This window comes from Malaclemys terrapin, chromosome 3 (genome assembly GCF_027887155.1).
Source record: "Malaclemys terrapin pileata isolate rMalTer1 chromosome 3, rMalTer1.hap1, whole genome shotgun sequence".
Lineage (NCBI taxonomy): Eukaryota > Metazoa > Chordata > Testudines > Emydidae > Malaclemys > Malaclemys terrapin.
Window position 1 is genome coordinate 127,278,658 of NC_071507.1, and position 12,675 is coordinate 127,291,332.

The 12,675-nt window shown below is 43.5% G+C and overlaps 1 protein-coding gene across 2 annotated transcripts in view; it reads left to right on the plus strand.

Annotated features, from left to right (window-relative positions):
* SCML4 (Scm polycomb group protein like 4) overlaps positions 1 to 12,675 on the plus strand; it is a 60,635-nt gene that overhangs the window by 46,402 nt on the left and 1,558 nt on the right. For both annotated transcript variants that reach the window (XM_054023540.1, XM_054023539.1), the window contains exon 6: positions 10,510 to 10,655. In XM_054023540.1, the coding sequence (XP_053879515.1) occupies positions 10,510 to 10,655 (146 nt within the window). The remainder of the gene's footprint in view (positions 1 to 10,509; positions 10,656 to 12,675) is intronic.

Consider the following 12,675-nt stretch of genomic DNA (forward strand, 5'->3'; position numbering starts at 1 on the left):
AGCTACAGAATAATAACCCCAGTAGTCAAATCACAAACACTGAGAGTTAGAGGAAGCAATAGCAAACTATGGAGAAGGAGAAATAAATGATGAAAACGTTGTCCAGAAGAAAACATGAATTTTTTCTGGTACTCTTACTATTCAATTTAAATCTGTTATGTGTAATGCATATGACAGAACTGGAGTAATTGGTTTTATGGCTATAAATATTCATCTGAATATCAAGTTATTCATTCCCCAAATTCGACACAGTTCAAACATATGCAGGTACCTATTAATTATAGAGCTAAATAAGTGTACATGGTGCTGTGCAATGCAGATCCCAACAGCCAGCTGGCAAAATAAAGGCATGATTCTTATCATTAATTATCTCAACAAAAGGGATTATTTCCTAGCTGTACTTCATAGCCCACTATCATTCTTCACCTACATATTATGTCAAATTTCATCACAAAAAGTTTGTTGAGAAACATGTAATCTTTATAAACCCAGGCTGCTTACTGCTCATTGCTCCATTATCCGTTAAGGGCTCGCTTCTGCTCCCTTTAAAGTTAATAAGAGTTTTTCTACCGAATTCAATAGGTGTTGGTTGAGCCTTATGTATTTAATGATTTTACCCCTTCAAATTTTTTGTTCCAGTATTTTACATGGGCTTAAGCTTACGTAGCCTGATCCTTGGCCCCATTAACACTGCTTTGTACTGCTCTGGTTATACAAAACAGCCTTTAAAACAGTTCCGATGGCAATGGGAGTATTCTCTCAGTGAAGAATTCTCTGACAGTATAGAGCCAATGTCGGGATATGGATGGGTTAAAGAGGCAGCCAGCCAGGGGTAAAGTAGAGGAGCCCTGTGTGTCCAGGTAGAGACCTATCCAGCAGCCAGATGGCCACAGAATCAGGGGAGAATGGAGGAAGGGGGTCATAAAAAATGGCTTACTGCTCCCTTTCAATGCATCCCTTCTGAGCAGTGATGATTGCAGTATAGGATCTCAGTCATGGTGCAGTAATTACTGGAATTGTTCTCCTTTCCTTTTTTTGGAAATCAGAATTAATTTACTTTTTCCCAGCCTTTTAGTATCCACGATTTTGCAAAAATAATTGTCGATGTTTCATTGTTAACTAATTCTCTTACTCTAAAATCCATATCTTTGTTCACTTTTTCCAAGTATTCCATTAGCTTCTCCTTATCATTAGAGTGATTTTAACAGTGTCTTCCTTCCTTTCTAATTATTCAAACTCCATTTATATGTTTTTCATCTTAAAGACAGATTTAACAAAGGAATTCAGTGTCTCAGCCATTTTAAGTCATTAATTTCTTTCCCTTCCTCCTTTATTAATGGGACCTACTGTCATTCTAGTATTTCTTTTTCCCTTGATATATTTGCAGAAGCCTTTCTTATTTCTCTTCACCCACCCCCGTCTAACATTAACTTATGACAGCAAAAAAAGCATATTTCCCTTGCAAGCCTTAACTGGCTATGAGCATTGCTGCGTGGTTTCCTCCCCAATTACAGTTGTCAGTAAAATATTATATTAACATCAGATCTTTGAGTAATCTTTCATGAATCCACACTGATCTTTAATGCATTTCCTGCATTCTGCACGCTGAATTGCATTGAACTGTAGGCCATTCCTCTTAACTGTAGTGTCTTTTTGGATTTAACAGTCACCTTTCAAAATGGTGCTGTGACAGACTGACAACCTTCTGTAATATCCCGAACAAATCTTATGGAATTAAGATAAATTTTATTGAGCTACATGAACTCTTATTGAATGAAGGTTAATACCTTTGGGGTACATTGTATTAAAAATGCAGTTGTGTATGTGGTGTTGTGGCTTTGTATGTACCTTTTCTAGTAGTGAGGGGAGATGCTACTGTATTTGCTCCGTTTTCAAACCTCTGAAGCCCCTCATCCCCCAGCAGGTGTGCATGCACTACACGCGTGCAGTCTTTTTTATTCTTTTTCATGTGTTTTCTCTGTAGTGCTTTCCTCTTCAGAATAAAATAGGCTTGCTTAGAAAGAACTGTGTGGTACTTATCACTGTAGCAATCACCCCTGTTAACCATCCCTGAAGAGAAAGCAAGCAGGTGTCCTTGGGCAGCCTGTCTCTGTTGGGAACAACACACTGAAGGCAGAAAGCTGGAAGGCAGCCTGGAAATACCCTGGTCAGAAGGGAGAGATATGTGGGTTTCCACCCAGAAAGGCAATGGCTGGGGAGCTGGAAGCCTGATACCGGGTGCCATTGCTGGACCAATGAGGGGAAATACAGCTGCAGTTGCCCTGAACTGTGACAGGTGCTTTTCCAAATTTCCTTGTATTTCACCTCCACATCTCTTTAATCCTTGACCCTGGTCTTCTCATAGGCTATGTCTACAGTGCAACTGGATTGCAATCGAAGGTGTGGTTGCAGCTTAGCCAGACATAACCACACTAGCTTTAATCTGGTTAGCAGCACTGACTTCAGCACAGGCTAGCAATATGAGTATGTACCCAGGATTCTCACCGTGCTTATACAGCCTGGGCTGAAGAACCATGCCACTGTGTCTTCACTGTTATTTTAGCTGTGCTAGCTAAATGAAAGCTAGAACGGGTATGCCTAACGGAGCTGCAATCAGACCTTCCCGTTCAGTTCAGTGGCAGTGTAGACATAGACCCAAACGCTATCATGTTCTGCAATATTGTTTCAAAAACACTGTCACATTCTGGTCAATCCGGGCCCACTCGAGTACCCATTTAAGTGATCCTCTCCATTGACTTCAATTGGTGTTGGAATGATTTTTTCTGTAGTATATTCTCCATTCAGCGACTCTCTTCTCAAACACCTAAAGTTCTCTTGCGCCCAGCCCGAGTTTATGCACTTAAAGTGTCTTTCCAGCATCCCATCCGTTCCCATCGGGTTCTATCTAGCTTCATGTGTCCAGGATGTGGACAACACCAGTGACTGCCCAGGAAGCAGTTTATTATAATTTTCACAAAACCGATTGCCTTTGAAACCTGCCTAGACATTATCCCAATACTTAGAGTCAGCTCTTCTGTAGCAGGTTAGGAAACAAAGCGGGGGAGAGGGGAGGAGAAATGTTTAAAAAAGTAGCTTGGGCCCAGGCACTAGAGCCATTTGGTTGTTTTTGAGGTGAGTTGGCAGAACTTCAGGCTGCCACATAAAACACAAGGAGATAATGAGTCTCTGTCAAAACCGTTTAATACTTTTTCATGTGACTCATGCACACGAAACCAGCAAGACCTGGCCAGCCGGGGAGCTGAACAGGTGTTCTAGCCAAAAAAGGAAAGGATGAGGGTTCCATGTAGCTGATATTTGTTATTTGTACGTGAAGCTGAAAATTGGCAGATTAATCCACAACATAACATGGATATACTCGGTATCGTCTACCCAAACAAGAAGACAAAGACCTTGCCCCAAACAGCTTACAGTCTACAACAATATCAATCTTAGTTTCCACACACATCTCAGATACTCTAACATGCTGGACTATTGCAATGAACTGGCTAGTGTGCATATGTACCAATGCCACCTATTTAATCAGGACTGCTCATCTGTGTGTCAGAGGCTCTGTACTGCTAGCCGAGATTCTCCTTTAGTCAAGGATAGAAGCTTGGAGTGGAGATCTGAATTCTACTACACAGTGTCCCTGTGAAGTTGTGAGTGGCCTATGTGCTGCATAGTGATACCCGCAAAGTTACAGGTGGTCATGGTTTTATTACAATATAGCACACTGATTTAGGGAAACAGTTACATTCCCATTCACCATTTGGTTTCATTTTTCCTCTAGATATTTGTGATCGCATCAGTTCTGAAGTACTTCTCCACAATAACACTGAAGTTCTTACCATAGTTTTGCAAAGTATTCTGCCTTTTTCCTTAAACTTTGTGTATTTCTTCACACTGTTGTATGTTTCAGCTAACCTGCTGCATTCACCTTCACTGGTATTGCTGGACTTTGTTAATAACAGATTTTTCTGTGCAGCAGGAGTGTAGTTTATTTATTGCCTTCACAACACACTCAGCTGGCAAGGTTTTAGAAATCTGCAATCTCACTAGGATGCTTCTTTGTGTTTTTCTTCTCTCTAGAGCTAGTTTACATGCTGCTCAATCATAAGCAAACACAGATGAGCAATTGGAATCTGTACTTATCCATCTCCGTTTGCATACTAACAAGGCAATGACAAGAAGGGCTCATTAAACTGAGGCGGCATTAAAAGGGGAACAAATTTAAAAGGACTTTTTTTTTTGAAGCCTCAAGCCAAATCTTCTTTATTCACTGATATTTTTGTAAAAGATCATGCATTATTTACTGTAAATGACACTTTAAAAAAAAACCACATTATTCAGGCTATAAAAGATATACTGATGCATAGCAGAACCCATTTTTCAAGTGCAATGCATAGGTTTTAACCTCAAAGTTCCCATGATGGAGTCAGGTGAATGGGAGGCTGGTGGCTAATTCCCCACAATTACACTAAAAACATTTCCAGATTGTGGTTTTAAGGAGGTGCCTCCACATTGCCACCTGCCGTGGCTTCTGCCTCATCTTAGGTCATTATGCTTCAGCATCTGCTAGGGATGCTTGTGGAATTATTCTGCTGTAACCCACATAGCCTTGGAAATCCTCCTGCATTCTAGAGCTTTAAGAATTTGGAGAAATCTGAGTTTCCCTCTTCACCAGGCTTTCTAATGTCAGTAGTTCTCCCTCTCTGACACGCTTCCAGATTCTCTAAATCAACATCTTCAAATGCTGACTTCATGACACTCACATGCTCTCTAACAAGCTTGGGCTCCTCTTGTGATTTTGATTTCAGCTACAGAACAGCCATTGCTCCATTGCAGATTAAGGTGTGTGGAGCTAAATGTCAGGACCCAGCACACAGTTTCATCATTAAGGTGGGGAGCAGGAGCCTATATTACCAGTCACAAGGGTCTAAACCAGGCATGCCAAATCTGTGAAAAAAAATGCAGAAATTGGACTTGTTTTTGTGTTAATTGGCTTGTGAGTTGCTTGTTGGCTAGTTTTTTGCTTGTAGCTTGTTGCTTGTTCCTTCTTCTTTTTTTTTTTTTTTTTTTTTTTTTTTTGATCAGCTCCCAACAAGCAGGGAAAAGGGGGTGCAAACAGGGCCAAGAGGGGGAGAAAGTCAAGGGTGCATAACGGGCCCACCACAGTCCCAGCCTCCATGCTGGAGGGGATCTAGTCACATAGAGTGTTGGGGTTCTTAGGAATTGGCTTGTTTGGGCCTTGTTTTGGGATGGGATTAGCTTGATTTTTGGCTTATTGTGAAAGTCGGGGTGCTTATTTACCATGTTAAAGTTGGCAACTGTGGTCTAAAAGTACCAGTACTGGGGATGCACAGTGGTAGCTGGGATAGGGTTACCATATTTCCACAAGCAAAAAAGAGGACACTGGGGGGGAGGAGCCCCACTCTAGCCCCGCCCCTGCCCCGCCCCCATCCACTCCCTCCCACTTCACACCTCCTAACTGCCCCCCTAAGAACCCCCAACTCCCCCCCCGTCCCCTGACCAGGGCCGGCTTTAAAGAGCCCAGGAATCAGGCTGTGCTCCGGCCAGAGCTCCGGCCAGGGTCGCAGACTTGGGGCCGGGCCGGAGGTGCTCGGCCAGGGTTGGGCCGGCGCACTCAGCCGGAACTGGGGCCGCCACCCTGGGGCCCGAGCTGGGCCGGGCCAGAGCGGCTGGGGCCAGGGGTGCTTGGCCGGCACTGCTTGGCCGGGGCCGGGCTGGCGTGCTCGGCTGGAACTGGGGCCACCACCTTGGGGGCCGAGCTGGGCTCAAGCCTCTGGGGCCAGGGCCAGAGCTGCTCAGCCAGGGCCACGCCTCCCCGGAGCTCTCCTCCCCGCCTTGCCCCAGCTTACCTGCTGCTGCCGCCCACCTGCCCCCGCTTCTTTTCAGACTTCCCGTGAATATCTGATTCACGGGAAGCAGGGGAGGGGGAGGTGCAGGGGGGCGGAGCATTCAGGGGAGGGGAGGAGGAAGACAGCTGCGGGGCCGGACGGCTTGGTAAGGCTGCAGGGGATCGGGGGAGCAGGGAAGGGGCTTTGGCTGCCGAGCGGTGCTTGGCCGCCATTTTTCTGTCTATAAATAGCTGACTGGGGGGAAATCCCAGACATTTTTAGATTTTTAGAAATCCCCCCTGGATGGCTATTTATAGACTGAAAAGCCGGACATGTCCGGGGAAATCCGGACATATGGTAGCCCTGAGCTGGGAACCACCGAGATGTATAATTTGAGTAGACAGGTCAAGCATGAGCTATCTTTTCATGGATCTTCCTAAATTTGACTGTTCCTCTTAAATAGTTTGTAATTGTATTCCCACGTTTCTGATGGTTCTGTGCTCCCTCTGTTATGTCTTGTCCCTTTTTTAAAGTATGTTATCCATACTTTTTTTTACCCCAGTCTATAGTGAGCTTTTAAAAAAATGTTTCCTTGCTATATCTTTGAGAATTCTTTGCCTGCTAGTCTTGTTTACTTTCAGTAGATCTACTTTCCCTTATTATCTGTTCCAGGGCAATGAGAGGGAAGCTTTTCAGATTTCATTCCCACCCCTTTCCTCTGAGGCAAAGAAATCATTTAGGCCCATGGCAATATTAAAGATAATCCATCACTCACTTTGCACTCTTATCTTTCAATGGCCTTAATCTCTCCTGGGTCTGTATGTTTGCCTTATATGTATTTAAGGAGCACATTATTTATCTTCCCTTCTTTTGCTATTTTTATCTCAGTTTCTGCATTATGTTTCTTTACTATATTTTGACACCAATTTAGTTGTTGGGCTTTACACCACTTCATCATCCTCTTCGGGTGGCTCCAGGCCCAGAAGGAAGGCCAAAAAACTAGAGTTAAAGAAAAGGACAAATGGGGCAGAGAACCCTTGGGCTTGGTCACCCCAAGGTGGTGCATACGGGCCTGATCCAAATTTCACTGAAGTCAGCAGGAGTCTTTCCATTGACTTCAGTAGGTGTTAGATATTGTCCATGAGTCTCAGAATTCTTGCTGAAAGCCTCCTTGGCACATACCATTCTGCTTCTCTTCTGCAGCAACTATTCCCTGTTTCTGATGTATTTTTGCCATGGACTTTCCAAGAATAGGTTGTTTAAATAGGATCCATTCCTCTTCTTCCACATCATCTGGTTTTAGGATGAATGAAGAAGTGCTTTCTTCTCCCTCCCTTTCATTGCCTAGCTTGCCACATCCCATTCCATTAATTTGGTAATTTTTTGCCACCTGTCAAAAATGGGAAATTGGATTTGACCTAGATTATGATCTCTACAAATAATTATTCGTTCTGAGCATTCACATCTCTTTGTAATCTGAGTATTCATTAACATCTTGATTAATTCTGATGACAGGATGGCATAAAATACCCATGAGAGATGAGACTTCTTCATTTATCTAAACCCTGTGTTAAGTGCAAGTACCTTCAGACACAAAAAAGTACAGTACTTATCATACAACCATCAAACAATTTTGTTTATAATGTAGGATTCTTCCAGCAAAATGATGTTACCAAATCACCTTGTATAACATGTAATAAAGTCCTGTTGAAATTAAGTTTTTTTTGTAAATGAAGACGTTTATGGGGGGGGGGGGGTTAAGTTCCCAGATCAATAGACTATATGGCCAGAGTGGAAAGCTTGAAAAATGTTCTAAAACATATGGGAAACTGAGCTTCCAGTACTTGCTTACCAAGACCTGAGTTCTGGATTTTGTGTGCAAATTAATGGTATCCCAGTTTCAACAAGGCCCTGTTACTTTAATGCTTACTCATATGAGGTGGTTGTACTGCTGTGATAAACCCCGTAAAATAAATAGGGGTAAATTGGCTCTGAAACAGGACAAAGTCAGCAAATAATCTGTTGTAGGTGCTTGTGATGTCATTAACTAATGTCAGAGAAGCACATAACCCTGAATTCGGGTTGTAGCAGAGAAGTGCAGGGGGAAATGGATTTCAAATATTAATATCTGAAAAAAAACAGTTAATTGTTTTTAAATCAGTGCTCTGTTATTGATTTGGAATTTGAAAGAGTGATTTTAAACTTCTGGGGCTTTTCAGATCCCTTGAAGAGTTCTACCAGTATGGTCTCCTTAAAGGGGTCATTTATATTTTATCTTAAAAACCTTAGCTTCAACTTATTGATTGTTTCATTGTCAGGGGTGAATTGAATTCTCTTGTCATTTCAACCTCTTTTCTCCACCCTCCCCCTTCCTTTTATTAGAGAAATGGCTAATACTGTTAAAGACTTCCTGCTGTTCCCAGTGGGCCATCTGTTCTCCTCTGCCCTTCCATGGCATTTCTGGAAGCAATGCACGTCACTGGGCCATACTCTGCCCTCACGTACACTGGTGTAATAGAAAGCAGAGCTTTGCCTGCCGTTTTCATTTTCATGCTCATTCAGCACAATGAAGGCTAGATCACCCAGCAGGAGCAGTATCAAGGTCATCGTCTTCTACAGTTTATAGTGTCAGGGAAGAAACTTCCCTCTCAAATTCACTAGGTGTATCCGACTCCCTGCGCCACTGCCTCACCACCCTTTTCAGAGTAAAAACCTAAAGTCTGCTCTGGCTGCTGACAGTCTTCCATTTGAACAGCCAACTGGCAGTTTCTAGGTATCTCCACATACATGCCTATATCTGTATTAGACTGAAAGCAAGGCTCTACCTTGATCAAGCAGGATAGAAATTGGTGATGTTTTCAGCTAAGATAACGAGAACCTATTTCTGCCTAGCTGAAATTCTGCCTCCAAGATGCATCCTGTTTCTTTCGCTTGTCCCTGACAACATATTCTATGTTATTGATCATCCGATGGTTGGCAGAGATTATACCATTCATTTGGCGTGCTTTGTCTTCACAGCTTCATGCCAAAGATCCCAGATGTGCACTGCATTTATTCTGCTAGTGGAGCCCAGAGTTGCGTGATTCCATATGAACATGAACACTAGAAGTCTAATTAGAGGACCTGCAGCTACTCCCTGTCTTGTATATCTAAAAGAGTGACCTAGTAAATGAGAGTATAATTATCACAATATTTACATCATATCCCAGTACCAAGCCCCATCAATCAGATTTGCACACCCATAGTATTGCTGCTTATTGGAATCCATCTTTCATAATTGCAAAAATATACCTAATTATGTTACACTGGGAGATACTTAGGGTGGCAAAAAAGTACTAGTATGCACAGCCTGGACCTTATGCAGGGATCTGGCTTGTAGGGGCAGATCCTCCAATGGTGCAAATAAGCAGAGCGCCATTGAAGTCCATGGGATACCAATTTACATGAGCCGCTGATCCAGCCCATTCCATTTGCTCACATGTATTTATAGTGCGCTCACTGGTCCCTGGGATTCTTACAGAGTTTATACATTTTTCCAAGCTCAGTGTTTCTTTGGACGTCTCAGATCTTCTCTAATCAGCCACTTTGAGCCTCTCTGATTCCCCTCTTGACTACTCTGGGCTTCTCTGGCCTCCATTTTTTCAACTCGTCAGGTATTTCTGATCTCCCCCTGCCTACTCTGTTCTTTTTCTGTTGTGCCTGGTCTCTTACTGTTCATATCTACTCATTAAAAATTCTGCTCTAACAAAGAGAGACGAGATGGTTTTGGCTACTAACGTGTTATGAGTCTATATGCTGCCTCCAGTTAATGTGAAGTTTGCATTGTGCAGCTATAAACAAATGTAAACAGCTTTCCTGTAAGCTAATGTCATCACATAGCTCTGGAAATAGTGCAGCAGCATGAAGAGGGTGTGGGGGGCAGGTTGCATACACGTGGTGACTGAGATTTATAATTCTGCAGAGACTAGGAATAAAAACATAAATGCACTTTCATTCCAATGTGCCTTTATTGCCTTGATTTAAAGCTGGAATAGGCTGAAGTGACCTTAAATCATCCTGGGCTTATACCATTAAGAAGTCACATGTGCAACGTTCATCTTCACACATTTTAGTAGCTCTCCAAATAGGCAATCACTGGGGACCTTCAGCTTCGTGAGAGCCCGAGATTAGGAGGATATCAAATGGAAATGCTCTTTTAAGCTGCAGGATAAGTCAAAATATCTGAACGCTAAGAGCAAACAATTTGCTAAATCCCCATTTCATCCTCAAGCCTTTGCACTGGGTGGCTAATTCCTTTGTTTAGTGCTGTGGTGTTTTATCTCCAGGTGTTGGGTGAGCAGTGCCTTCTTGAGCCAATATCCCTGCTGCCTGCAGATCAGACAGCAGTGGCTGCTCTGTTAAGAGCGTGGCAGCTGGTACGTTTTTTCCTTCCCCAGCAGGAGACTGAGTATTTCATCGTTTTTAACACACTTCACCAGCTGGGATCGAGTCTCCTAGTAAGCAGTCAAATACCTCCCCCCAACACACACACACCAGCTCAAACTGCAACACTGTAGCAACCACGCAAGGCTGCCCTACTCCTGAGTGCTCTCAAAACAAGTTAACTGGTATTAAGTTGTAACATGCTGTTATGGGCTTTTTATATCGATAGCCTCAAGTCCTTCGCCGGAAAGACAAGATACAGCTCGGCCATCAAGCAAGAACCCTTCGACCTGGACTGTCGATGACGTGGTTTGGTTTGTGAAGGATGCAGACCCTCATGCATTAGGTCCACACGTGGAGCTTTTCAGAAAACATGTACGTAGGAGGCAGTCCATGGTGTAACCAGGCTATTTGGGCTAAGTCTACAGGTCATTGACTACAGGCAATGAGCATCCTCAACGCCCATTGGCTGCAGAGGGAATTGCTGGTGCTCAGCGGCTTACAAGACACGGCTGATCTTAACATCTAAGTGTTGGAATTTAACTCTAAATTAAAAGAACTTCTAGGACCAACCGGGTGATTTGTGCCAGCAGAGACTGAGAGTAATGTGTGGAGGAATTGCTCTTTCAACCCCTGGAGGGAAGCAATGCCTTACGTCATTCTATAGCTAATCCCCTGGGCTGGGAGTTTAAGGCCATATCTTAATTAGCTCCAGCACTGTGTTTAAATGAAGTTCAGGCCAGTAAGGAGCTAACTTTAGTTTCCTTGACCATTACAGACAGGGCATGGCTCTCCTATAAACCATTTGACAAAACCATGGTATAAACCAGCAATGTAGACAACACAGTTTAGCCATCTGCGGGTTGAAAGAAACTTTCCTTGACAGAAGGTTTTGAGTCTGGGGCGGGGGATGCAAATCAGGGGAAGTGGGTGTGAATGTGAAGGAGGATCGCAGAAACATGTGTAGACCTTCCCTGCTATTCCTCACCCCCTCGCCCTGTCCCAGAAAGAAGAGCGTTTAGGAAGTTACAAGTCTCCCTAGTACAAAAGCGCCAGGGCGTTTTTTGTTTTGTTATTGCATATGTAGCAGATTCTGACATTATCTTGTCTTATACAGCATGGAGCCTGGTGCATTGACACAACAGTCTCTAGGTGGACTACGCTGTCGGATTCTATGTGGTGCCATAGTCCTACAGTATTTGTGACAAAAGAGACCCAGCTAAATGGGCACTAAAATTTTCCACATCGTCCATTGTAAAGCACCTAGCACCTGTTGTATATACTTAGAGACAGTTGCATTGTAAAATCTGCAATAGGTCTGAGAGCTTTTGTGAGGCTACTGCACAACTCAGTTCAATTAGGCCTTTGAAAATATATATACCCCTGCAATTTTCCAACCTTCTAATCTAAGCTGGATTAGCATGGAGACCCCAGAGGGGAGAGACAAGTGATTAGTCCATTAACCTTAGCCATATCTTCCTGTGTGTTAAATCTTTCTATGAAGCATAATTTACTTTGAAGCACTTAATGTCATTGACAGCCCCAACAAGCACCTAAAATCATTGCTTTAGCAATCAACTAATCTTAGTCATGACACCACCATTGTAGCAGGGAGGTACAATAAGGAGAAAGTGGGAAAAATAAAAGCAAATGAGGACAGTACTTGCCCTGTTATATTTAAAGTGACCATCAGGGATGGGGGATTGACTTACACTTACTGTGCCAAATTCACCTAAACAGCTGTAGCGAGAGATAATCCCCCTGAGCCAGTCTACTCCCTTGTCTCCACAACAGGGAGGGCATTGCATGGTACCCTCACAGCCCTCCCTTGTGTTTTTCCCACGTAGGAAGGCAGCTCTTGCTTGTGGCCAAGATTCTGCAGTAACTCTGTCAAAAGTGGCTACTGAGGGTGTGCACTGAATCCGCGAATCCCCCAACCTCCCGGGCTGTTTTCTGCGCTGCAGCATCTCCCATGGAATGTTTCTGCATCCGGAGCCACTGCAACAGGGTCCAGGCTGAGAGGAATCTAGCCCATAATTGATAGGGTCACTGAAGGGGGCAGAACTGGTGTGAGACCATCAGCTGCACACCTCTCTCGCAGTAGCACTTCTGGCAATGAGTGTGAGCCATTTTGCAATGACCTCTCAGCAAGAAGAAAGGAGCAAAAGTGGTACCCAGCAGAGAGAGAAAGAGTGTGAGTTTGCGGGGAATAGTACATGAGGGAGGAATACATGGAGAATTAACAAGTAGCAAAATCAAACCTAGAGGGAGCAAAGCAATGCAACGCTCTGATAGTTTAATTATGGTCAGTAATTGGCAAATGCATATGTGAAGGAGATTAAAACCTTTATGTTTAAGGTAATTAAACCTGTTCATTCAGAATTATAACCTGCCT